Source organism: Oryx dammah, unplaced genomic scaffold, assembly GCF_014754425.2.
Source record: "Oryx dammah isolate SB20612 unplaced genomic scaffold, SCBI_Odam_1.1 HiC_scaffold_3, whole genome shotgun sequence".
Lineage (NCBI taxonomy): Eukaryota > Metazoa > Chordata > Mammalia > Artiodactyla > Bovidae > Oryx > Oryx dammah.
In genome coordinates, this window is record NW_024070187.1 from 92,557,502 (window position 1) to 92,584,284 (window position 26,783).

The 26,783-nt window shown below is 40.8% G+C and overlaps 2 protein-coding genes across 8 annotated transcripts in view; one reads left to right on the plus strand and one right to left on the minus strand.

Moving 5' to 3' along the window:
• The window catches only part of BMP2K (BMP2 inducible kinase), a 114,710-nt gene extending 104,655 nt beyond the window's left edge, over positions 1-10,055 (plus strand). For both annotated transcript variants that reach the window (XM_040237171.1, XM_040237172.1), the window contains one exon: positions 4,119-10,055. In XM_040237171.1, coding sequence (XP_040093105.1) covers positions 4,119-5,533 — 1,415 coding nt within the window. In that variant the 3' untranslated portion in view covers positions 5,534-10,055. The remainder of the gene's footprint in view (positions 1-4,118) is intronic.
• The window catches only part of PAQR3 (progestin and adipoQ receptor family member 3), a 40,383-nt gene that overhangs the window by 5,153 nt on the left and 8,447 nt on the right, over positions 1-26,783 (minus strand). The window contains exons 3-8 of one of the 6 annotated variants that reach the window (XR_005720547.1): positions 23,856-24,011; positions 20,505-20,702; positions 18,173-18,263; positions 14,162-14,310; positions 11,455-11,573; positions 4,040-5,564 (exon numbers count right to left, since the gene is read on the minus strand). Coding sequence is in view for 2 of the 6 variants with exons in the window: in XM_040237175.1 (XP_040093109.1) it covers positions 14,168-14,310; positions 18,173-18,263; positions 20,505-20,702; positions 23,856-24,011 (588 nt within the window). In the remaining 4 variants the exon portion in view is untranslated. Of the gene's footprint in view, positions 1-3,431; positions 3,440-4,039; positions 5,565-5,742; positions 5,830-11,379; positions 11,574-11,630; positions 14,311-18,172; positions 18,264-20,504; positions 20,703-23,855; positions 24,012-26,783 lie in introns of those variants that run through there. The other 5 variants (XR_005720548.1, XR_005720550.1, XR_005720549.1 and 2 more) reach the window with 5 other exon arrangements.

Sequence of the window (26,783 nt, forward strand, 5' to 3'; positions counted from 1 at the left end):
TATAAACTGATGGAAATCTCTGAATCTTCTCTCCCCCTCACTGCTCAGCCCCACCAGGTTTCCCCCTGACTCCCCACTTCAAGGTTGTCAACCTGCGTGAGCTGACTAGAGCTGTTGGCTGATGGCTGTTCCATCCTCAGTTTATTGGGCCTCTTTGCATCACCCAGCCCTGTTGGTGTCCGTTCCCTCCCCTGGGAACACTCTCCTCTCTCAGCTTAGGCGACATGGCACTCACCTGGCTGTGGTCCTCCTCTCTGGCACTTTCCTGTTTGCATTGCAGGTTCCTCTGTTGACTTCTGAATGTTTTATACCTAGTGATGGATCCCCTTTTCTCTTGTACTCTCTTCCTCAGTGGTTTCCTTCAGACTTGGCCCTCTCTCTGTATAGTGATGACTCCCAAGTCTATTTTCTCCAGCCAGAAACTAACCGTGGTGCTCAAGCCACAGATACTTTGCTCACACTCAAATGTCTTAAATAGATACTTCAAACTTTGTGCCCAGACCAAATTCTTGATAATCTCCTCTACTTCCCAGTGTATTCTTGACTCTTTTCTTCTGTATTAAAGGCATTGTCATCCATCCAGAGTTTTCCTCTTCAGTCTCTAATTCTGCCACTTCTGTTTTCCGTGCCACCATAACTTCTAACTTGGTATTAGTTGCTCAGCTGCATCTGACTCTTTGTGACATCGTGGACTGTAGCCTGCCAGGCTCCTCTGTCCATGGAATTCCCCAGGCAAGAATACTGGAGTGTGCTGCCATTTCCTTCTCCAGGGGATCTTCCTGACCAAGGGATCGAACCTGGGTTTCCTGCCTTGCAGGCAGATTCTTTACCATCTGAGCCACTAGGGAAACCCAACTTCTAACTTAATGACAATTTCCTCTCCCTGATTGGTACTTTTGCAGCCACCCTCTTCAGTCTTTTTTCTATATGGTAGTCACTTAATCTTTTTGAGATCTAAATCTGATCATTGCACTTTAAGTAATTCATGACAGTTCCCTACTACACACTGAATTTAGAACAAAATGCAGATTTCTTATCATGGCCTTAGAGGGACCCTCACGATATGGTCCTTTCCCCTTTCTTTCCCTCCTCCTCTTGAGCAGTATCGCCCTTGTTCACTGTACTCTGAGCACACTGGTCTATTTTCAGTCCTTCAAATATGCCAGCCACCCTCTTTCTTGACTTTGTCTTCACACATGCCGTACCTGTTACTCGGAGCACCTCTCTGCCTGCCCTTTGTGTGGCCGGCTTCTCCTCACATAACTGTCTTAACTGTCATCTCCTTAGGGAGGCCTTGGGCAACTGTCCAGACTAGCTTCATGCACCCTTGCCCCCTGCCCCACGACTTAACACCTCTGCTCTGTTATTTCAGAGTGCTAGTCACAGTTGAGGTTTCTTTATACTCTCCGAAACTTTCGAAGGCAGGGGCCATGTTTATTTTATTCACCAGTGTTACGCTCAGTATATATCATATAGTAAAGAGCTTCCCTGGTGGCTCAGTGGTCAAGAATCCCCCTGCCAATGCAGGAGACACGGGTTTGATCCCTGGGTCAGGAAAATCCCCTGGAGAAGGAAATGGCAGCCCACTTCAGTATTCATGCCCGGGAAATTCCATGGACAGAGAGGAGCCTGGCAGCCTACACTCCATGGGGTTGCAGAGAGTGGGGCATGACTTAGTGACTAAGTAACCAACTACCCTATAGAATGTCTTGTTGAATCAAAAAAATGTGACTGGATTGGAAGCTAAGAACTCTGAACATGAGGTTTTCTTTTTCTATGTAGCTTTCTTGATTGTATCCTGAATGTATTAGATATGTATGTCTGTAGCTGTGAGCTTACAGTACTTGTTTTGCTTAACATACATTGATTGGTTCAGCACAGCATTAGGGAATGATCTATGAGGTAAATGATAAATAGGCCTGTGTCTAAGTAGGTGCTACAGTTAAGGCTTGTATGAGCTTCATCAGGACCACCAAATATGGGTGTTTTTCGAGGGGTGCCTCAAAAGGGCTCTGACATGAGCTAGAATACAGCTAGGCACCCTGGGCAAGTCAGGTGGGAGTGGAGTGCTAGAAGGGCGTTCATGCCGAGGGCAGTATTATGTGTGAGAGGCTAAAATAGCACAGTGCTCCTTGATCCCCAGATCTATGTTTCCTTGTTTTTTGAGAGCAAACCTTAACAGTTTAGATAGCAATAGCCCCAAAACCCTTGTCCACAGCTATTCAGTTCCTGAATTTGAGCAGGGAGAGTTTCGGTGTGGCTATAATGAGGAATACCCATGGGAGACATCAGGGTTCGAGGCTCACGGTGTCCAAGGACAGAAGCTAGGTGGAGAAGGGCCTCTGTGTTGGGCTGCGGATGGAGACTTTAGAGAGACACTGAAGGGTTTTCAGCAGTAGCCACATGGTGAGTACTTCGGCGAGGTCATTCTGGTGATAGTGTAGAGGAACTGCTTTGAGGGGTAAAGGACTGGAGGCAGGCAGGGAAGTTGAGAGCCTGAGGAGTTGCTAAGTGAAGATAAGGAGAGGGTGGGATACACAGCTGGTGGAGGGAGAGGAGGGACCCGATCCTTGTGATTTTAAAAACACTGGTGGAAGGGGAAGATGGTTTCCAGATTTCTGCTAGTTTGCAGGATTTGGTAGATGGAGATATTATTCATTACTTTAGAGGGAACTGGTGAGGAGCACGTTTTAAGAGAAAAGATGATCTCTTTTGAAATTACTGAGTTTAAAGTAATGGTAGAATATATATATATATATATATATATATATATATATGAGAGTATTAGGTGACTAGGCTCGGTGAGTATGTATGGTAACTATTAGAGATCCAGTCATTACGGTATAAACGTTGTTTAACATACAAGTAGTTAGGACCCAGGGCAGGACATAGAGGGAGAGAGGCAGTCAAGGTTAGGACTCTGCGGAGCATCTGTGTTTAAGGAGATGTTTGTGAAAGGGAAGTCGCTAACAACTGTGAACAAGAGGGAATAGTCAGAGAGGTAGGAAGACAACAGTGCTGACTTTCAAAGAGAAGGAAGTAACTTGGAGGTGTCCTGTGCCATGGGGACACACCAGTTAATCATGGGAAAGTAATAGCTCATCCATCATAAGGTATTCAGTTTTCATGGCTAAAGACTGTACTCCCAAGCCTAGCTAATTGTTTTGAAAATATCTGATCTTAGAGGGGAAGGGATGAATGGATATGTAATTGGATCAATTCAAATTGTTTCCTACTTTTCTGGAAAATCAATCCAGTACACCAGTGTGGTGGGAGGGCCATATACTTTCATATAAGCTAACATACTCTATGTTTACTCTGTATGTAGCATGCAGTGAAATTGGAGAACACTGTTTGATGCATTTTTGTCACCTACCATACAGTAACCATACTGACAGTTGATTTTCATTAAGGTAGAGTGCTTTTAATACAGGGTCTACTAGTACAGGTGTGACAGTTAAAGGACACAGTTAAATGTGTCCTCTTGGGAAGGCAGATGTCCTTGATACGTCGCAGTTCAGTAACTGGTCCTCAGCTTGGATCAGGCTATGGGGATGTGCTCATGTTCACCCAGCCCATAAGATACTTGTTCACAATAAAATCCCAGAATGCCAATTTTAAATAGTACAGTGAAACATATCTAAGCAGATAAGCTGTTCATGCTTGTTGATCTCCAAAGGAAAACTTCATAACAGAGTCAAAACAGAAGCATAGGGTTGGGGTGAATGGGGGATCTTGGCAGGGCAATTGGCTAGATAATCTTATTTTGAAGCTGGGAGAAGAAAATTTGCTTGTGTACCATATTCAGAGTCCTATTCTGGGTACTATAAGTAAGACAGCTGTCAGTGACTACCTCTGGTGAGTAGGTGGTGTGTAGGGTAGAAACACAAGTTTGTCGGTCTGCGCTTGAAGGACCTAACCATCAACTAGGGGCCAAGTGCGTCACGCCCCACCCCCAGCCACCCACCCAAGAGCCTAATGACAAAGACGTCCCAATAAGTCTTCCTATAAGGGAACTGATATGAGCAATCTGTAAGGCTTTGTATTAGTACATGATGTTTACTGCAAATGGTTTTTGAGATGCATTGAGATGATACAATTTTTGTTTGAATTGGCAGGTTCTCCTGAAAAGAAAATTGAACATCCCTCCATGAATCAAGAAAACGGCACTGCAAACCCTATCAAGAATACAAAAGGAAGTCCAGTCTCTAAAGACCACCGGACTGGAAAGAAAACCTCAGAGAATTCATTAGTACGTGCTCAAGTGCAAAAGGGGAACGACGAATCTGAGAGTGATTTTGAGTCCGATCCCCCTTCTCCGAAGAGCAGCGAGGAGGAAGAGCAGGAGGATGAGGAAGTTCTCCAGGGAGAACAAGGAGATTTTAATGACGACGACACTGAACCGGAAAACATGGGGCACAGGCCTCTGCTCATGGATTCTGAAGATGAGGAAGAGGAGGAGAAGCACAGCTCCGATTCAGACTACGAGCAGGCCAAAACAAAGTACAGCCACGCGAGCCCAGGCTACAGGGACGCAGCCGGCGGTGGAGCGGCCCAGGGTCCTAGCGCAGCACTCCTCACGTCCGCCCGGGTGCCCCTGCACGTGGGAGCGGGGACTCCCAGACCCGAGTTTGATGTCTTTGGCGCTGTCCCCTTCTTCGCAGCACGGGTTCAGCAGCCCCAACAGGGGGAGCAGAAGGACCTCTCTCCGCAGAGCCGGCTTCCCGCCGCGGGGCTCGAGCCGGAGGAATTCGATGTCTTCACCAAGGCGCCCTTCAGCAAGAAGGTGATGGCGCGCGATGCGCCCGCGGCGCCCGCCGCGCCGGCTGGCCCCCCCAGCGTGGATGTCTTTGGCTCCACGCCGTTCCAGCCCTTCCCTCCGTCCGCCAGTAAAAGTGACAGCGGCGAGGACCTTTTTGGGCTGGTGCCCTTCGAGGAGATAACTGGCAGTCCGCAGCAGAAAGTCAAGCAGCGCAGCCTACAGAAGCTCTCCTCCCGGCAGAGGCGCACCAAGCAGGACACGGCCAAGAGCAACGGGAAGCGGCACCACGGCACCCCGACTGGCGCCAAGAAGCCGGCCAAGCCTGCCTTCCGCACCCCCGAGCGGGCCCGCCGGCATAGGAGGGTGGGCCGCCGGGACTCACAGAGCAGCAACGAGTTCCTGACCATCTCGGACTCCAAGGAGAACATCAGCGTGGCCCTGACTGATGGCAAGGACCGCGGGCACGTCCTGCAAGCTGACGAGGGTCTATTGGACCCCTTCGGGGCCAAGCCCTTCCACCCTCCGGACCTGCCTTGGCACTCCCCGCACCAGGGCCTGAGCGCCGACCACAACCCGGTCCTGCCCGGGAGGCCCCGGCCGAATTCACTGCACGGCTCCTTCCACGGGGCAGAGGCGTTGAAAATGGATGATTTTGGTGCCGTGCCCTTCACAGAACTCGTGGTGCAGAGCATCACCTCCCATCAGCCCCAACAGCCCCAGCCCGTCGAATTAGACCCCTTCGGTGCTGCTCCGTTTCCTTCTAAACAGTAGAGGACTTCAGACGGACTCTTGGTATTAACTCCTGTTTCAAAGAAAAAAAAAGTATGAATAGTTTTATGAATTTGAAAGAAAATTTATTTGTATAGCTCTTTATATCATTCATTCTTACAGGTCAATCAGAATAGGCGATTTTTAAATAAACCAAATAGAAAAAGGAAGTCTCTGCACAGGGTAGTGACTCCACGTCTCTTCACGCAGGTGCAAAGGGAGTGAAGGTGGCAGGTTCTAACCTGGGGTTTCGGCTCCCCCACCTGACCGCACAGAAATCTAGGGAACGCGTGTGGCCCCTGAAAAGCGACCGGGAGTTGTGGCGTTATTTTTATAAAAACAGAATGTCACTTGTGCGCACATCCCAGGCTCATTCCAGAATCTAGCATTTAAAACTAAGGTTACTTGTATATACACAAATTGCATTTGTGTATTTTTTAAAAAACATCTCTTCTAATTTCCACGAGGTTAAAAAAAATATTCATTTCTCATAAAGCATGGGAAAGTTATCTGGAGAGTGCAGAGATTTTTGTCCTTACACCTTTCTCTTAACAAAGAGGAGCCAGAAGTCACTGACTGTTGTGCCTAAAACTGTTTCATTAAAAAAACAAGTGCCATTAATATGGACTATTACATAGAAGCCTAAAACAAAAACTAGAGATAGCTAGCTGGTGGGTGGAAAAACAGAGAAAAAAGGAATGATGATAGAAGAGAGGAAAAAACACTCAGTAGTACTTCAGGAACACTTTATATTCTGATTTTGAATGGCTTCTAGCTCAAAACTTTTATCATGTCTCTAGTAAAACAGATTATTGGAAAAACTGGGAGTGAGGACAAGGGCCATAGAGAAATATTCTAGGGAAAAATATGTAGCTGAAACCCTGAGTTTCTGAGACGTTTACAGTGTAAAATCATGTCGCATTTAATAATGTGCTTTATTAAATAACCACCTTCACCAACTATTCCCCAAGTCATCTGGTGAGCAGCAGTTTTGGAGTTAGGTCTGAAGGGTGGAGTAGTTTTAATAAAGAGAACAGAAGAGCGAATCCCACAAAGCCTTACGGGCAGGCCTTGCACATCCTGCCGCAAGTACCTCTGCACTAATACCCGAGATCTGAGAGTGGCTGTAAGGTGTCAAGGTGATGAGGGGCTAGCATCTCAACTCTGCTAGTTAGCCGATTATGACTTTAGTGAAAAGAACCCAGCTACCAAATTGCCTTTTGATTTTTACATTACAAATCCTAATGAGAAACTTGAGATTTTATAGAAATTGTTTAATAAGGTAGAAATCATTGATGTGAATACAGTCTGTTTCTCCTGTGTCTCCATTTTAAGTTACAGTTAACTGTCCCTGCCTTGCAAGTGAACATCTAGAAGTTTCTAGAACCATTAAAGCTATTTACAGAAAAGGGTAGAAACTCCTATCAGCTGGCACTCTCCTTGATTGCTGTATTTTAAATTAACGCTTTGAGCCCAATTAAAATCTATTTTATCAGTATCTTATTAGAATCTCAAATACAGTGCCCAAACTGGGATGAGCTATTTGCCTGTTTTCATAGTTCTAAACTTGGAAAGAAACAAAGTATCTGTAACTAAACCCTCTATGTTTTCTTGCTTCTCTATGTTTTAAATCAGATACAGATTTGTGGACAAACAGGGAAGCAATATGTGAATGATGTGTAGCAGAGACAGATCAATCATGACAGTCATTACTGCGTAAATGTTAGAACCCAACCGCTCCAGTTTTACTTGTCCTTGTGCCAAAGGCAAATGTTATATGTTTGCACCTTTTTTTTTCTCTTTCTGATTCTCAGGTTGATTAATACTGCTAATGCAAATGCTCAAGTAGATGTTCTTTAAAACTTTACAAAGTAGATTCAAGTGATACTTGCTTTTAAAAGTGAAGAGTTGATGATTACACAGTCAATTCATGAACTACAGTAGGTTTGTATCAAACAATCTGTTAATGAAAATCTGTTGGTTGATGTATATACAAGATGCTTCTTTGACTATTTTAGTCCTTATTAGCCTTTGTCTCTGCTAGACCTCATGAGTTTCATAATTTAGAAGGGGTACAGATGAATTAGTGTGGTCCCCTTGGGATGTAATATGAAATAACTAGAGTCTGTCAGATACCAAGGCCTTGCTTACACTCATTTTCAATACACTGAATAATTTTAAATGATTTGTACACTGACAGACACTTTGGCTTATAATGCTGGATAAATTCTAAAGAAATACTTTGACATTGTTTAAAAGATTGACAGTCATATGCTTGTTATATCACAGTGACTTTCCTCTTGAGATTACAGCCAAGAGGAAACATTTAGTACTTATAGGGGACCCAATGGGATAGAAATGGGGAGATTCCTTTGTGTTCAAGTGGAGGAATTTTCTCAAGGAGTATAGGATTAGGGTCGCTTTCCATTTCCCATCATGTTTTCCCACTACTGTTAGACTGTAGGTCACTCTACACAGTTGATGCCCAGCTAATTCCCTTGTGAGAATTATGAGAAGCTCCCAAGACGTGTGAAAGAGCTTAATGCATACTTGGCACACAGCACTCGGTTTGGCTCTATTATGGGATGGTCCAGTTCTTGTATAAGGAAGGAATGCTGAAAAGAAATCATGTCTCTATTAATCAGTTGTCCTCTGTGCTTCTTTAGCATGTAAAGTCGTCATAACTCTAAACCTGTAATACTTGAACATCACAAAGGGAAGTGACATATTACAAAGCTAGCAAAAGTCTGAGGCCAAAGTTATTTCTGTCCTAACAGCTTTAATCATGCTTCTTGGTTTTGAATTATCTTTTAAAAAGCAGACCATTTGCTTAATTATTTTAATGTTACCACTTCAGCAAAATGTTAAGCGTTGAAAAGACCAGCTTCTATGGCACTGAGGAATGTAAGACATTCTGCTAGGACACAAAAGTTACTTGGTATATATGTTTTAGGTGGAGGAGGAAAGGTGGTGGGCTGGGTGAAACTGACTAGAATATTTATTCAGAAGTATTCCATCAGGAAAGTGTGATTCTTCCACTGATGTGACCTCCGCCCTGTGTGTGTGTATGTGTGTACTCGGGCCCAGTTATGCCATTATTTGGAATAGTAGGCAAAAGCAGCTTTGGATCCTCCCATTTGTCGTGTGGCAGGGACAGACCGCTGTCCTCATCTTGCTGGTGGGAAACCCTCCTCTACTGTGGTGTGCAGCAGGCAGAGCCCTTTCCTCTGTGTGTGTGTGTGTGTGTGTGTGTACTCGGGCCCAATTATGCCATTATTTGGAATTGTAGACAGAAGCAGCTTTGGATCCTCCCCTGTTTGTCGTGTGACAGGGACAGACTGCTATCCTCATCTTGCTGGTGGGAAACCCTCCTCTATTCTGGTGTGCAGCAGGCAGAGGCCTTTCCTACTCTCTGCTTGGCTTATTTTAGGTTGTGGTACTTCATATCAGCATTGAGAGAAGGTACACGTGTATTCGTATCAGTGGTTCTGAGGAGTTTGGGTACATTTGTTTTAATATATGTAGACTGTGCAGTAAACATTTTCTTCTTCTTTTTTTAAAGCAAAATTACTTATCATTTATCATTTTAGGTCCAGTGTTGAGCTGACAGATCTACTGTGAGAATGAACTGACAGATCTACTGTGAGAATAACATAACGATAGTTTATATAAAAACTTTTATACACAGTGGGGTTTATACATTAGGGTAAATATATAAACCCGCGCTTGCATGCACATGTCACATCTCTAGTGTGGAGTTAATGTGAATTTTTACATTTTGAATGGAATTGCAACCACAATCATTGCTAAAAGAACATTCACTCCTAGTGAGGGTTTACAAAAGCCACTAAAAGAATAAGGTAGAAAGATGAAAATGCAAAGGGCCATCATTTGGGGTTATTTTTATTTAAAAATTTATTGTGCTACTTTTGAAAGAGAATTGTTTTTATGACTATGCTCTTTTTGTGATTGAAAAGTCATCTAATAGTAAGCAGTATAGTAATAATAATAGGCTACTTTTTAATTGCTGGCAAACAGCTTTAAGTGCACTTTCTTTGATTACACTTCCATTTTTTGTTAAACTTGAATTTTCTGAAGCCTTTTATGTACCACTAAGCAAATAATTTTAACTTTTAATAAACCTGATTTTCATCTTTATTATATTTCTAATTGTTAAGATCATACTTTCTAAAGTTAACTTCAATCCTCAGATACAGCTGGGAAACTGTTATGAAATAGAATCAGTTGCTTTTTTTTCCTCCTTCCTATATCTAATTAAGCACTAACTGATTTTAGTACTATATTGCCTTTACATTGCTTATTCTTATTGACTGAATCCTATCCCTCATTCACTTTGTTTTGTTTGAAATTTAAAGTTATTTTCTTACTGTATTTATCATACCTACTGTTTTAATAATCTGCTTTCTTTAAATGCAATAAATCCCAAATGGATTGCATATTCTTTATAATCAGTGACTTTGAGTTTTTCATTATTTGTCGTCTTATTAAAAATTTTGGATGCCAACTTCTAGTCAGTTCTTTCATTCACATGCATCTATTATGCATGAGCTAACGGAGGAGAAAAATGATTAAGATTAGATCTCTGGTCTAAGGAGCACCCAGTTTTGGATTTAAGTAAGAAAATACATTTTGTGTTTGTACAATATTTGACCTAGCATCTGTACAACCAAAACGATCATATGATTTGTTCAGGGATTACAATAACTGATACAGTGATGAAGATAAGGTAAAAACATAAGACTCTGAAGTAGCTTTTGAATATTTAGCATAGTTTTTGCCTTATATAAAATTTATTTTTTAAACTCTTTAAAAACTGGTAACATTTTCTCACTGTTAATAAGTATTTAGTTAAATAAAATAACTTGATTACAGATGCGAGGCTTTGGCATGTTAAACAGAAAACCTATTTATTGGATTGATGGACTAAGTTTGGTGTTGAGATCATAATATTATGTATTAGTCCACAAACTGGAGTTTCAGATTGGTGGCTTGTGGAAAGATTCAACTTATTTGTTAGAAATGCACTTCCACCCCTCCCCCCCCCCCCACCGCCACCCCGAGAAACTGTAACATTTATCTAAGGTTATATGGGAAAATAAGGGCCTTGTTTCTTTTTAATAAATTAATGGTACAAAGGAGCAAAATATCACATATAAGTTATATAAAATGCATAGTGTGGACTGTGCCACTGTGCAAATTTGGTTATAGTTTTAACTTCAGAGAAGAATATATGCTTCAGTTAGAGCTGTTTACTTTGAGCAAGCTAATCTCGTTTTAAGAAAGTCCAACTCCAGCATCGTATGTAAGATGCAGTTAATATTTTCCTCCTAAAAGCATGAGCTTTTGAAGTTTTCTTTGTTGCACCTTTAAAAAGACAGTTCACTTTTGCTTCAGATTGTTGACACTACTGAATTTACATGTGTGCTCTGCAGTGTTTTTGATCCTGGGTTTGCAGAGTATAAGTAGACTTCAGTGGCTATCATGCCTGCCCTCTAAGGATGGAAGTTTCACTGTTCATAAGAGACCCCCGCCCACAGTGTTACTGCTTCTCCTTCCTGAAAATTTTCTCAAAGGTAGTTTCAAGTTTGGGATCATTCTCTCACTCTCCTACTCAGCAAGTATGGTAAAGAATTTCAGGGGATGTTGGTACCCAATTGCATCTGTACCTCTTTTCAGTATAAACACAGTTACTGTGATAATGCACATAAATAAAAGACACTTCTGCCCCTCCCCAAAGAGCTGAGCTGACTCTTCATTGCACATATTCTGGCAGGGGTGAAACTGCCCAGAATGATCATTACAAGTGAATACAGATCTACTCGGCTCACCAGGAATCTAGACGTGCAGGCTATGCCCCTTGATACTTAATGCAGGGCAAGCAAAGGATATCTCTAGGTCGGTACCTGCCGAGTGGAGAGCTGTACAGCTTTATGCCAGTCAATGCCAATCTTCAAATCGGTTACTCTGTCCAGGTGGGATGCCAGAGATGTGACACACACTCCCTGAAGCTTCATTCCTGATTCTAAAACATGATTGTGAAGCTGTTATGTATTATAAAGAAAGACAAACAGCGCTTATATATTTAGTAAACCCAGTTTATTTACATAATACACATTTTGCCATGCAGCTCACTGAATTGCTCTCAGTGTAACAAGAAGACAAGCACTATCTTGCTATTTGAAAGCGGTTTTATGTAGAAAGATAATTCCCTTAAATGAGTTAACGACAACCTTACAAATTACTTCAGACAATTTAAAACAGTCATGAATAATTTTAAAATGTACTTGTAAAGTCTATAGGTAAAGAGCTTTTATAGTTTACACATTGGTAAAATTAAAAGCAGTCTTTTTTAGTACTTTAATACTGTAGCTGACTAGTGTACTTTTAAAATCTTATTTTAATCTACAAAAACAAAAATCTACATTATTACAAGGCTCAGATTCATAGGCAATTTTTAAATATTTATTCTTTAATGTTAACAATGTCTTAAAATTTTTGCCAGTAGTGATGTGCACACAGTAGGTGGTCAATAAATGCTGATATACAGAAGTGCTTATAGTTGACAGCAACCCACATTCGTTCATTCCCTACTTTATAATAAGTACATCATAGTAAAGATAAAAAAGAACTTTCTTACAATATTTAGTATTTTCATAAAAAGATGAAATGTTCACAATGATATAATTTAGTTCTCCTTTCAGTCAGACCTGTATGCTTTTTAAGTTCAAGAAGTCTTAAAATTGGTCCTTTTTATCAATTAATTCAGAAGTCAAGGATTAAATAACTCATACACTATAACAAAAAAGGACTTTTTCTAAAAATTGGAAAAAAATGAAACTTTAATGTTTTCATTTTGAGATTTTATAATTAAAAATGGTGCCAGACCTAAAATAGACTTTTCCTTCATTTTTATATAACTACTCAGTATATTCTGTTTAGCAAAAATGACAAAATATCTATTTAAAAGCAATAGTATCATGTAAGTCAATATGGATACTTTAGAGAAAATATATCCTATTATCATTTCACCAAAATCTTCTTTCACTAAGCATACGGATCAAATTTCTGGCCATTTTCTTTTGGCCAGTTCTTTTAAAATAACCATTTTCGAAGCGGTGTTCCATCAGAATAATGGGTATAATGTGGTGTGCCCTTAGTCTACTCGGGGAGAATTCACCTTGCTGAGATGCTAGCATGGGGAGTTCATATGCCAGCAACACTACACTGAAAAGAAATACAAAATTTTACAGATGCATAAACTAGGGCACGTTAACATTCTGAATATCAAATGTGTAAGTGGCATTTGGGGAATAAACTTTACTATCAATCAACACCTCCTGATACTTAGAAAGTTCAAAGTTTTGAATATACACCAGTAATTAAAGCAGCTCATGTCAACCCATTCAGAAACTTGGATAATATTTTATATTCCAAAAAACACTTTTATGAATGACTGCGTTAAGGGATTTAACTTATGCATATGAGAAGACCAGAAAACAAGGGTGCTAGGCTGTGGTATAGGGCAGCGAGATCTATTTTTTAATATATATAATGAAGTCTCAGACCCAAATGTACTGTGAGTTCTCAGTGCAATACTAACACATGCATACAGACAGAAAGGCCAGAGCGCAGGTGAATTAATCATGTCATCAAATGGGGCATCTGCATGACTTTGTTCTAAGGCTTAAGGTTCATTTCAGTGTCAAGAACTGGGCCATGTGGATTCTGTGGCCTTGAAAGTAGCACCATATACCTGGGAATCCCCATCAATCAAGAAATTAAGACCACAAACTCAGAGAGGTGAAAAGTCTGCTGTTATAGGAATTCTGGAGCCCCAAACCTGCCATCTATGGGCAGGAGCTCCACTCTTCTATATGGGATGAAATCATAATACTGGAAACTGAAAAGCTTAAATGGCCCATAACTTGGTAATGAGACCACAGAATTTGTCACCTGTGTTGGTATGATTTTTATTGGATGAGAAATGACAATGCAAGGTCTTTTCCCTTTCTCCACGCCTCTCTCAACTTGAAGAAGAGGTTTAACGTTTTGTTCTAGCAAACTAAAAAGTGCAGCGCTCCTAAGAAGAGAACCTACAGGAAATAAGATCTGAAGTGCTGGTTTCTCACAAACCAGCCATAGAAAGGCTAGGGATTACTCAGAAGCACGATTAGCTTGCTTTGAGCACAGGCCATCACAAACATTGCCTTGATTAGGCACTTAAACTTGATCATCTACTCTGTCTTCTATGAAAGGAACCATACAAGAGAACTCCACTTTATAACAGAGGTGAGCCCTTCCTAAGGAAGTTAAGCTGGTGCTCAGGAAAAGGAGTACTGGCTTCACATTCAGGTTAGTCAGATGATTCTTAGGGAAGACCAACTACAATTTTCACTTTCTGTACAAGCAGCAAGTTAGTAGTCTTAAGGGCCCACAACGCACTTACTATTACTGATCCCCAAGTATATTTTTCCTTATTTATAAAATATTACTCATGAAATTACCCAATCAGAGGGAAAAGGAAAAATGAATGGGAATCTTAGAAACAGTGGGGTCTAGAGCTCCCCATTATATATTGCTTAACAACTGAATACACCCAGGCGGCCATACCTGAATTCACAAATGTGAAACATAGTCAGGACAGGGTTTGCTGTGTCTATACTGCATGACATACACTGTCGACTGATGCCACCAATATAACATCACTACTGCAAGGATGTGCCATATTTGGTGGCTTGATCCGAGGTAGTTTAGTTGTCCTGCAAGGGAAGGTAGAGAGAAATGAGTACTAATTAGTCTAGAGTCCCTTGGACAGCAAGGAGATCAAATCAGTCAGTCCTAAAGAAAATCAGTCGTGAATATGCATTGGAAGGACTGATGCTGAAGCTGAAACTCCAATACTTTGGCTGCCTGATGCGAAGAACTGACTCTGGAAAAGACCCTGTTGCTGGGAAAGATTGAAGGCATGAGGAGAAGGGGATGACAGAGGATGAGAGATGGTTGGATGGCATTACTGACTCAATGGACATGAGTTTGAGCAAGCTCCAGGAGTTGGTGATGGACAAGGAAGCCTGGCATGCTGCAGTCCATGGGGTCGCAAAAAGTCAGACACAACTGAATGAACTGAACTGATTTTGACTTTAAATAAAAATATACTTCCATCTCTGGCCTTGAAAATATGACTGAGCAGCTAAAAGATTTTGGCAGTCTCAGAAACTGAGATTAATACAGACCCAAATGTTTTCTAAAAAAAAGATTAATTCATATTGAGTCTGACTTTAAGGTTGTATTCATGAAGAGTACTGGTGAATTTCAGAAATACTATTCCAAATGTCTTTTCAAAATCTCGATGTGGTTAATTTCAGGAATTTGACCTTTCGTCTCCCATGTCTCAACATATATATCTGGTGAGGAAAAGACATCACATGAGAGAAGCAATGGAAATGAGTGCTACAAATCATGGAGTTAATTAGGCATGAAGCAGAGACACAGCTGTGTTTGGGTATAAGTCTGTTTGAAGCATTTTTAATTTTAAGCAGGTGTGTAAGGAGACAGCTCAGACCTGCATCTTGTACTATCAGACAAATGGAACAAATGGAAAAATGTAATTAGTGATGTTGAAGCTCTAATACTTTGGCCACCTGATGCGAAGTCAACTGCTTGGAAAAGTCCCTGATGCTGGCAAAGATTGAAAGCCGGAGGAGAAGGGGACGACAGAGGATGAGATGGTTGAGTGGCATCACTGACTCAGTGGACATGAGTTTGAGCAAGCTCCGGGAGATGGTGAAGGACAGGGAAACCTGGCGTGCTGCAGTCCATGGGATCTCAAAGAGTGGGACATGACTGAGCAACTGATCAACAAAAAATAAGTTAATTAACTAAGGCTGGTTAGTTCATATACAGGCTTCCTTGTTGGCTCAGACAGTAAGGAATCTGCAGTGCAGGAGACCTGGATTCGACCCCTGGGTTGGGAAGATCCTCTGGAAAAGGGAATGACAACTTGGAGAATTAATTTCTCTCTGGTTACAGTATAAATTCCAAGGAGATTAAATAACTAACAGGTAAGAAGCATGGAGAAGGCGATGGCACCCCACTCCAGTACTCTTGCCTGGAAAAATCCCATGGACAGAGAAGTCTGGTAGGCTGCAGTCATGGGGTCGCTAAGAGTTGGATACAGCTGAGCGACTTCACTTTCACTTTTCACTTTCCTGCATTGGAGAAGGAAATGGCAACCCACTCCAGTGTTCTTGCCTGGAGAATCCTAGAGACAGAGGAGCCTTGTGGGCTGCCGTCTAAGGGGTCACACAGAGTCGGACATGACTGAAGTGACTTAGCAGCAGCAGCAAGAAGCATACTGAAAAATAACAAAATAAAGAACTATAGAAATTGAAATGTAATTCCTGGTGCATCTACGGTCACATAATGTAAATATTCTCTAACCTTCTGTCTTCTCTACCAAGGACAATAATCAGTATAGTATGTAGATTTTAAAGTGTAAGTCAACAGAATCCTTTCTGTTCCCTTATTTTTTTTTTTTTTTTTTTGGTGCCATGGAACCGTTTGACAGCCTAGTGAAGTTCATACTCATTTTTAAAGCATAAAATACTGAGGCTCATAAACCTGATCAGTTGTAATGCAAATATCACAGATTCACTGAATTCTGTCCATGGAGAACTTGGGGATCATTGAACCCAACAAATGCCACTGTGATGTTTACATTAAAAACACAACAACAAAAAAACCCTGACATAACCTGAAAGTAAGTTCTTAGGTTTGAAAAGGTTTTTGATTTCACAGTATTCACGCACCATCTCCCCACCACTACAATGTGCTTCTCTTTCGAGCCAGTGAGGACTGGCCAGTTGCTAAGCCATGCATTCATGCACACCTGGCCAGACAAGGTTTCTAAGCCATGCATTCATGCACACCTGGCACTATCTATCACTTTTACCTATAGAGACTTTTCATTTTTCATGGACTGTGTTTTCTCCCCTGCACAAATGTACCACACACTCAGCTACATGGGGCACGTTTTATGTCAAGCTCATCTTGACAAAAGTTAAGTTACATAACATTTGACCTTTTATAGGTGTCCTGTATTAGACAACTGAGAACTTTTGATCTGAATATTTTAGGGCCTAAAAACATGATTGCTATAATCACAAGTGTAGAGAACTTTCATTAGTTAATTTTCTACCTGTATGTATGAAAAAGAAGAAATTCATAATAAAATAATTATTAATAAAATGATATGAAAATGTATTTCACCAGAACTGTTTTCTGAGGAGAATTCTGACCCTGCCTAGAACATGGGTGGGTCTTCAATTCAGGGACATGTCCGAGTTATGTTCCCAAATCCAAACATTTATACACAAGTTCTTCTCTGTATTTCCACCCTTATTTAAAACCCAGTAGTGAAAGGTCACGTGCACAGAGGAATGCCTGAGGTTCTGCGGTCTAGTCATTCTCTAGTTCATGGTTTCTCATCCTTTTTTCTTCCCCAACACATGTGACAAGCGGCACGCTATCTTCAATTCACCGTGGGAGAGGTTCTTAACCCAAGAGAGGAGGAGGACAATTTTCAATTTGAACTTAAACAGATCCCCACCTTCAGCCCCCACACCGAAAAGCCACTGCTCTCTGCCTCCTGTTATTCTTGACTGGCGCCAAAGCTCACCTGTGCTTGCACCCCTCTGTCCCTTCCTAAGTCACTTATTTCATTTACGTACTGGGGCGGGGGTCACTGGAACTACAGCTGCTAAGATTTACTGAGCACTCACTACTTGTTGAGAAACTGAGCTAAATATTTCACATGCTCGTTCTCATCTAATACCCAGGAGAGAAAAGCATTATCTTCAGGTTTCGGAGAAGGAAACTGGTCTGAGAAATCTTGTGTGACTTCAGTGCATACAGGTAATGAGGGGCTGATCAGGGATTTGAACCTAAGTCATCAGGCTCTAGAACTGAAGCTCCGAAACAAGCAAATCCATGCTTTGGTGACCATTATTCTCTTTACCCAGGGTCCTCTTAGTTCTTTTCTATCAGAAGGCTTTTTTACCTAAACTGAGGCAGGGAAATCTGTCCTTAAGTTCCTGGCTTGGGTAAATCTTGGGGACATGAAGATCCTTAATTTCCTCTTACCACTGGGTGCCAGGAAGCTGAAAGTCAGGCTGATGGGCCTTATATATTTTATAGAAACTTACCACAGATACTTGTTAAGTAATCCTAAACCTGGCTTATTTTCATTATCCTATTATTTTCCTTTGTTTCTAGTTTGTTTTATGAATCTTGCATATATAAATTAATTTTTAAGCATAAGCAACTTTTGTGGAACAAAACGCTCCACAAAAAAGCAGTGGTTGAGAACTCACTATTGAAATGGTGAGATGAAATGGTGAAGTGAAATGGTGGTAACCCTGTCTGTGGACTCAACTTCTATTGTGAGAATGAAAGAAAATGTTTGTGAAAGCCATCAGAGTTCAAGTTTTAGATAACATTTGAGAAAAGCCATTCTATAATCAGTAATATGGGAAAAAAAATCTGTTTTGATGCTCTGACATATATACCTCCACCATTTATTTAGACTAAAGTCATAAATCCATTATAAAAACATATACCTACCTGGAAAATACCTTTCTGGAACTTTGGAAATGTAGAACAGGAAAGCAAGAAGAGCAATCACATACATCACAACTACGCGGGGTGCAAAGTCCTGAAAAGCAAAATATAGTTTTTCACAGATCTCCCGACTGTGACTGAACTTCCAACTTACCGATATTATAAATCTAATTAATATAATTAAACACATAGAATTAGAATTCTTAGGTGGGATTTAAGTCTATTAAATCTTATAGACAGTCTCCAGTAATAGAAACCTAGCTCTAAATACTTTAGGAAGCGTTTGATAGGAGTGGAACACAGAGGCTGCCCTAAGGGTCAGGGCACTAGAGCAGCTAAAAAGCTTCACCAGGGTGAAACTGCAAAGGGCAGCCAACTCCCATTTACAACATGGGTGCCTGGGTAGAAATACATGTGGGAATGGAGTAACCAGCTGAATAAGCAAAGAGACTAAACAGGGATCTGTGGCTGGAAAAGACCCAACAGGCTCAGCCCAACAGTGATATCTGTTCCACCATCCCAGATAAATGATTCTCTTGAATACTACTGTGCAAAGTTCTCTTGGAAAGCTTTTCCTTGCCCTAAGAAAATCAGCCAGCTCTAATTTATACACCTTGTTCCTAATTCTGATTATAAACCTGATTTATTAAGAAGCCATTTAAGAAATAAAACAAATGACTTTCTTCCCTCTATACATATTTGAGAATCACCATGGAGCCCCTCTCCCCTGAATCCTATGTTCTCAGACAAGCAACCTCAGACTCTACAAACATTCTAGAACAGAGCTCCACGGTACCTCCAGGATTAGCTGTTCGGAACTTTGCATCTTTGGTCAAGCGCCTCTCTCTCCATCTTTTTAAAACTAGACCTTACTGGAGAATTTCTCTGGAAGTCTCCCTTTGTTTCTGTACTGGGATTATCTCTGTTTATATAATATTTCCATCTTAGAGAACCAGTCTTCCTAAGCCATATTTCTAAGACTGCTGAACACAGGAAAGTGTCCCCCTGCCCTCCCCAACACTTATTTTTTTTTCTGAATTTCTTAAAAATCTACTGGCTTAATAGGTCTGGTTCTCTTTCTTTAATAACAAGATAAGCTTATGATAAGCTTGAAAGTGAAAGTGAAGTCGCTCAGTCGTGTCTGACTCTTTGTGACCCCATGGACTGTAGCCTACCATGTTCCTCCATCCATGGGATTATCCAGACAAGAGTACTGGATTGGGTTGCCATTTCCTTCTCCATACGATAAGCTTAAAAAGATGCATTTCCCTCATCCCAAAACATTCACTTCTGTGTCAACAACTATTCACTTCTGGTTAGGACTGAATCTATTAAGAGAGTGGCACTTCCCCATTCTATTTTCTGGGCATCAAAACTGTCACAAAACTGATGTTTTCACAGATACCAGGATCACTGAAGTTACTCATTACCACTATCACATCTTTATCCCAATTTTTTAGTCTTATAACCTACCATTAGCCTCTCCTCTTCTAAAAAAATATAATTCTTTTGAATAAAACCTGCATTTAATTCTCCATTATTCCAAAGGTACCTTTGCACCAAGTGCATGAAATTTCTTCTAGATTTCTCAGCATAATTAAGTTACGTTAAAAATTCTCGTTTACTTCCTAGCACATACTTAGAGCATTTATATACAAATCTCTAAGAATTTAGGTCTTACTTCTAACTCCCTTCTCAAGAATGCTGAGGAATTCTCACTGAGGTTCTTCCTAATGTACTCTAGCTCTCCCCATAACAACTAATGGTCTTTTATTTCTCAATATAAATCCTTGCAGGGTAGAATACAGTCCCATGGCTCTAGCTGCCAAGAGATTTTCAAATCTCTACTACTAGTCTCAATCTCTGAGCTAAATCCACACCTGATCTCCACTTTAACATCCCACAGGTACTGCAGACTCAAGAGGCCCAAGAATAAATCCTTCCCAACTCCTTCCCTTCCACAAACAAGCAAATCAGCTGCTTCTTCTGGCACTGACCTTGCCCCAGGTGACAAAAAACTGGAAACTTAGGAGTCCTCCTCTACAGGGAGGACTTGGATATTTACATTCTAAGGGGAACAGAAGGAGACTTAAGAACGTATCATCTTACAGAAAAACATCTCAGAAGAAAATAGTAGTTAGAAACTATGCCTCAGAGTATGTTTTATTTATTTACTAACGTATAGATGTGAAAACTTACTACATCATTATGCAATTATAAATGTGCCCTCAAATGACAAAGACCCACCCACTTGGCTGGAGTACACTACTTTACCCAAAGGAATGAAATTAAAAGGATAAAAAGAACGGGAACATACTGACCACACTCAGCCTACCTGAACGATAGGAGCACCGATTCCTCCATTGAGCCACACCCAGTGGAGAGTAGGGATGACTCCATACCCAGAAACTGAACAGAAGATGATAGAACGGAGCCTCTGCCACTGCTGCGTGAGGTAATTGGGATGGATCTGAGCAAAGAACACGGCCAGGATCATAGCAAGCACAGTGATCAAGTACACTTGACGCCAATACTAGAAAGAAAGGACATCGCATTTTAATTGTCATTGACAATAAGGGAAGGAAATGAGCAATTTTTGATTTTGGCTTCCACGGGACGCATTCCAAACTGTATTTATTTTCGTATGTTCACTTCCAAACACGATTACCTTCCTTCTTTAAAACAACGCACGTTGCATACAATTGTTAGGTCTCTTAGGATGACAAACCAGACCCCAAAGTGAGGTGGTAAAGAACACATTAATTCACACAGAAGCATTCCCTGAGTACCTATTATATGCCAGGGGCAAGTGAAGTCCTGTGGCAACAAAGACAAAGCTCAGTGGGCGAGCTCACAGGCTATGAGTGGGGCGGACGTATAAAGAGATGATTATAATCAAAGGATAAGGACTGCAGTTGAGTTATGAACAGAATGTTGTAGGAGCATGGAAGAGGGAGCAATTGCTACCTGGAAGAGTTAAAAAAGGCTTCACAGAGGAAATGACAACTAACCTGGGTCCCTAAGAATATGTAAGATTTTGTGAGAGGAGGGAGTTCTCAAGGAAAAGAAAGCGCAATGGAGCAAGGAAGTTTTGTGACGGGAACTTGAAAGGCAGACACATTGTTTGGCTATGTATTTGTAACTTTTCCAAGCTGGTGCTGAGGGAATAGCAGAGCTCTTGGAGAAAAAGGTGATGTGGTTGTTTTTCAAACTAACTTATTAGAATAACTCTGACATCAGTGTAAAGAAAGAAAGAAAAAGAAAAAGAGGTGACAGGAAGCTAGCTAGAAGGGTATTAAATATTTGATTCAAGGAGAAAATAGCTTGGACTGCTGCTGAACAAGAAGACAGATGTGAGCACCAGATTCAGGAGACATTTTTGAAATAAACTAAAATTTTACTGGTTGACTGTCTATGGGATAGGGCAGCAGAGGATGGGTCAACTGTTTGCTGTAGAAAAGGCCATGCAGATGGCTTCTATTAGTGGAACAAATGAACAAAGTGATCCAGGATGAGGGTGTGTGTGTATTGAGGGTAGAAAATGGTGAAACATGAAATATCATTCATTTCAAAATATATCAAGTGTGAAGGACTTACAGAATATTTAGGTATCTAAATGAGAGGTTGAAAAGCTAGTCCTGAAGCTCAAAAGCTGTTAGTTGTCCTAACAACTCAGTTAGGACAGAATTCTTAACCTGGGCTCCAAGGACTTCTCTGGAACCATTACAACTTCATGAAACTCACATGTCAAAATGACTGATCAGTCTGCACCCAAACGCATATTATCTGGGATGGAGGGTCCACAGTTTTCAATTTCATTCTCAAAGCAGCCTGTGTTCCTTAAAAGGTAAAGTGCCATTAGAGCAACTGAATATTTGGTTAAATGATGAGATATCAGAAGAAAACAATTTTTCCTTTAAATGATTATGGATTGTATTAGCTCTAACAGATTTTTGCTTTTTTCCTCTTTAATCTACCTTGGAGTTCTGGTTCTTCTGAAAAAAGATTTACAGTTTTCCCACTAGTCTCTTTGATTATCAGATATGCTTGGGAAGAGTTAAACAAAAAACCGGTTTCAGAGAAATACAGAATAAGCAAAAAATTTCTAGTATTACATACTCAAAAGCCTGTTTTTAAAGATGTCAACATTTTCATGTAAAACGAGTAAGTTGTGAAAGGTGAGCAGATATGGGCAGTTTACTACTAAAATCAAATCAATTTTCAACAAGGTAAATGGCATATATATTTAATTATATGCTTCCATTCCAATGTAATCAGGCCTGAAGAACAAATGGCTTATGAATAAGTGGCTATCATTAATAATGTTCTTACATTCAAACCAAATTCTGATTTTTCACTTTGCTAGTTTTACACTCTAGCAATGTTGCCATTTTTCTCTATTATTGTGGAGTGACAAAGATCCTACTTAAGAATTTCCAACAATCAGAGGTCTCCTGTGCTGCAGCCCACCCTCCCAGGGAGTGAAGGCTGGGGATATGGTCTGGACCCTCATTCCATGGGGAGGGCTCAGACAGGACAGACTCTCATCCTGTGACTAGCAGGTCTGCTGTTCCTGGCAGAGTAGCTCAGTTTTGGCTCTGAAAGGGAAGGAACTAAAAGGATAAAAGGAAAAGAGAAAATGGTGTGGTGGTGGGGGGCAAGAGAAAAAGAGAGGCGGGTCAGTGAGGACTTTCTGAATGGGAGGTCTTGAGATGGAAGGTTCAGTTTGCCTTCTTGACTGAGACATGAGATGAGGAGGGAGTTGGTCAATATATTCAGATCAGCTGCTGTATAATTTGATCACAGTGTTTCAAATGCTGCTTACCCAAGGCAAAAACTGACTTTTGTAACTTGAGGCTCAGAAAGCAGCAGTGATCAAGAATTCAGAGTAGTAGTAGAAGTGTTAGTTGCTTAGTCGTGTCCGACTCTTTGCAACCCCATGGACTGTAGTCCGCCAGGCTCCTCTGTCCCTGGGATTCTCTAGGCAAGGATACTGGAGTGGATTGCCATTCCCTTCTCCAGGGGATCTTCCCAGCCCAAGGACTGAACCCCGGTCTCCTGCGTTGCAGGCAGATTCTTTACCATTTGAGCTATAAGATATGTTAGAATTCAGAGTAGAAACATTTGTTAAAAACACTCACCACCCATCTGGTCTGTCTCTAGGTCTAACTCTAAATATAAGACTAAGGAAAGGAAAATATATTTCTTATATAAGAATATGGGTCAACACATTCACAGATATACTTTTCTTTTTCTTTTTTTTTCCCACTGAGAGAGGAATAAAGGATAAGAAGGGAAAATGGAAAGTAGCACCTAGCCTCATAATTTTGACCAGCACTAACTTGATCTTCAACTCCAGCAACACACAAATAAAAGATGTGTAATGTGCATCTGAGGACTCAGGTAGCTATATGGTTTTAGTGGGGAAATAGTAAAATTTAATGTTTAAGTTTCAGAAGATAGCATATATATATTTTCCACGGAAAATCAGTAAAAGGAGTAGGAGCTAATAACAGATGTTAGAGATCATGGGGCCCTTTTGAAAAATGAGTTTTATGCCTCCACTAGACTTTACTGTTTCTTTGATAAGTTAATTATGTGTCTACTCAGAAGTTCCAGGGAATCATGGAAAGATAAAAGACCTATACCTGAAAGGGAGCATGTAAAATGTTTTTAAGTTACTCACATTATTACAATAAAATGCATAAAATACACCAGAGACATAGCAGCCCAGTATTCCAATAGAAATTCCTGCATAATCTAATGCCATCCATCTTCGACAGGTTTTTTCTGATCGATGGCAGGAAAAGAGATGATAGCCCACGGAGCAAAGCATACAGACCTAGGGAAAATAAAACAACTCTTATCAAAGTGAAACAAACAAAATGATAAAAGCAACTCATGCATGACATTCAGGGAGGTGGTCAGGTGAAGTCCAGGTTTTTCAGCCAAACAGACCTAGACACAGACTCTGGCTTTGTGCCTGACTGTATATCATTTTCTTAAGCCTCAGTTTCCTCATGGGTAAAACGGGGACAAAAATCATAAAGAAATCTATAATGATAGCTATTTTATAAGATAAACAATTTAAATGAGTAGTGCAATAGAAGGAAATCTATCTATTGCATCTTATTTTGATCCATGAGTAAGTTTCCTTTTAAAAACTACTTACTACAGAAGTGAGGCATGTCCTTAGAAAGATGAAAAAAAAAAAAGGAATTTGATGATGTAAAAAAAATAAGCCCCACCCAGTCAATCTATTCTCCAGTGATAGCCACTGATAATATCTTTTATGTGTCTGTCCAGATATTTTCAATGAACATATCAAACATCTATGATACAGAAGTCTATATATACACATAAAAGAACACATTTTAAATTAATCAGATAAAATCATATAGTTTGCTCTATTTGTTTTTTTCACTTAATTCAAGATCTTTTATGCCTGTATGAGACTTCACTGTATAGAGTTTACTTTTAAGTTAAAGTTAAACACGGCTTTGGTGCATTCAAGGAAAAATAATTGTGACTTATGCTGACTATATGTTGCCAAGTTGAGAGTAAAGCTTATCTGATTCAATTAGCTGCTCTGAAGATTGATAAGGTTTCTGTAGCTGAACTCCCTCTAGTCATTAAATACCAGCTGTGTGTCATGCACTGGGGATACAAAGATGAAGGCTGTGGGGACTGATTTGTATATTGTTTATTTGTATATTGTTTATTGTTGTTGTCTACTATCAAAGAGATTTTTTTTGGACAAGTGAGCAAATGGTGATGTTGGAAGTCCTATAGGAACAGTGCAGAGCACAGTTAGAAAACAGAGGAGGGAGGGAACTAGGTCTGTGGGCGCATGTGTGCACTGGAGGGTGGGAGCTGTAGGAGAAAGACAGTTACATATTTTATAAGAGGGCTGCCACCTGAGCTGCACCTTCAGTTGCTCTGGCATTCATCAAGGACAGAAACAAAGGTATGCGCATGGTTACTGGTGGGTCCACAGCAAAAGCAGCATATTAAACACAACACCCTGAGCAATGAATGCCATGTGGTTTTCATGATATGATTAGGACAAGTCCTATACATCAAGGAGTCTTAACTTCAGTATTATGGACTCTGTGATACTACTGAAGATTTTATTTTAAATGCACCTTTATAGAAAGGTTGACATGAGAGGTTACAACACTAGCCTTAGGAAACAATGACTAGAGCCTACACTAAGGCAAGGACAGTGGGGATGGGGAAAATGGGCCAGATACACGGTCATCTAGCCATTCTATCAGAGAAGGCAATGGCACCCCACTCCAGTGCTCTTGCCTGGGAAATCCCATGGACGGAGGAGCCTGGTAGGCTACAGTCAATGGGGTCTCGACGAGTCGGACACGACTGAGTGACTTCCCTTTCACTTTTCACTCTCATGCGCTGGAGAAGGAAATGGCAACCCACTCCAGTATTCTTGCCTGGAGAATCCCAGGGACGGGAGCCTGGTGGGCTGCCGTCTATGCGGTCACACAGAGTTGGACACGACTGATGTGACTTAGCAGCAGCAGCCATTCTATGGGGTTCCCAGGTGGTGCTAGTGGTAGAGAACCTGCTTGCCAACGCAGGAGATGTAAGAGATGCGGCTTCGATCCCCGGGTTGGGAAGATCCCCTGGAGAAGGCAATGGGAACCCACTCCAGTATTCTTGCCTGGAAAATCCCATGGACAGAGGAATCTGGCGGGCTACAGTCCATGGGTTCCAAACAGCTGGACACAACTTAGCGACTAAAAACAAACAATATACAAATCAGTTCCCACAGCCTCAATATCAATGCTCAAAACAAGGTTCCTAGCCAGAGTCTCATTTCTTCTTCTGCTGTCTAAAATGCTTAATGCTCTGTGGCTTTGGCTACTAAACTGCAAGTCAGAGTGCACTGAGCAAATTAAACATAACTTTAAGAAGTTATGTTTTCTATTATCCTTGAGATAAAAGGATACATCCAGAGAACATGAAGGGGCACATTCTCACTGACTGGAAAAGATCTCATTGCCACAGTGCCGAGTGACATCAAACAGTAAGCAGAGTCGATGCCGCTCAGGAGGAGGGAGACAGAAAGGTAGGCAGGCAAGTGTGAGGCACGTGTGCACCCACAAACATCTGGAGCGATTTCACCCCAAATGTCCACCGCGGAAGTGGAATTTCAAATGACTTTTTATAATACTTTCTTCCAAATACCACTTGTTTGCTCGAATTTCTACATGAGCGTATCTTATAGTAATAACAAGAAAGCTACTTTCATCGTGAAAAGGAAAGTAAAACTGGAAAGAGAAAAATTACAGTATTAAGTGGAAAGGATTAATAAAATATATGGTATTCATAGAGGACATCTGAATGTTTGAAAAGCTAACCTAGACTAAGTATGTTCTGTTTTGAAAGGGATGTGTTGTTAGAGTTGTTTAAAAAAAAACTAGCTGAAAAATTATCTGACATATTGAGTATGTCTGTTTTCTGGGAAGTTTCCTTCTGTGGAATATCTCACTCCATTCAGGTAGACAAACAACAACACCTACAAGTCCAGAAAATGCTAAGCTGTCTCTTCTTCCGGGCCGGTCCACACATTTTTTATGCTTCAATTCCC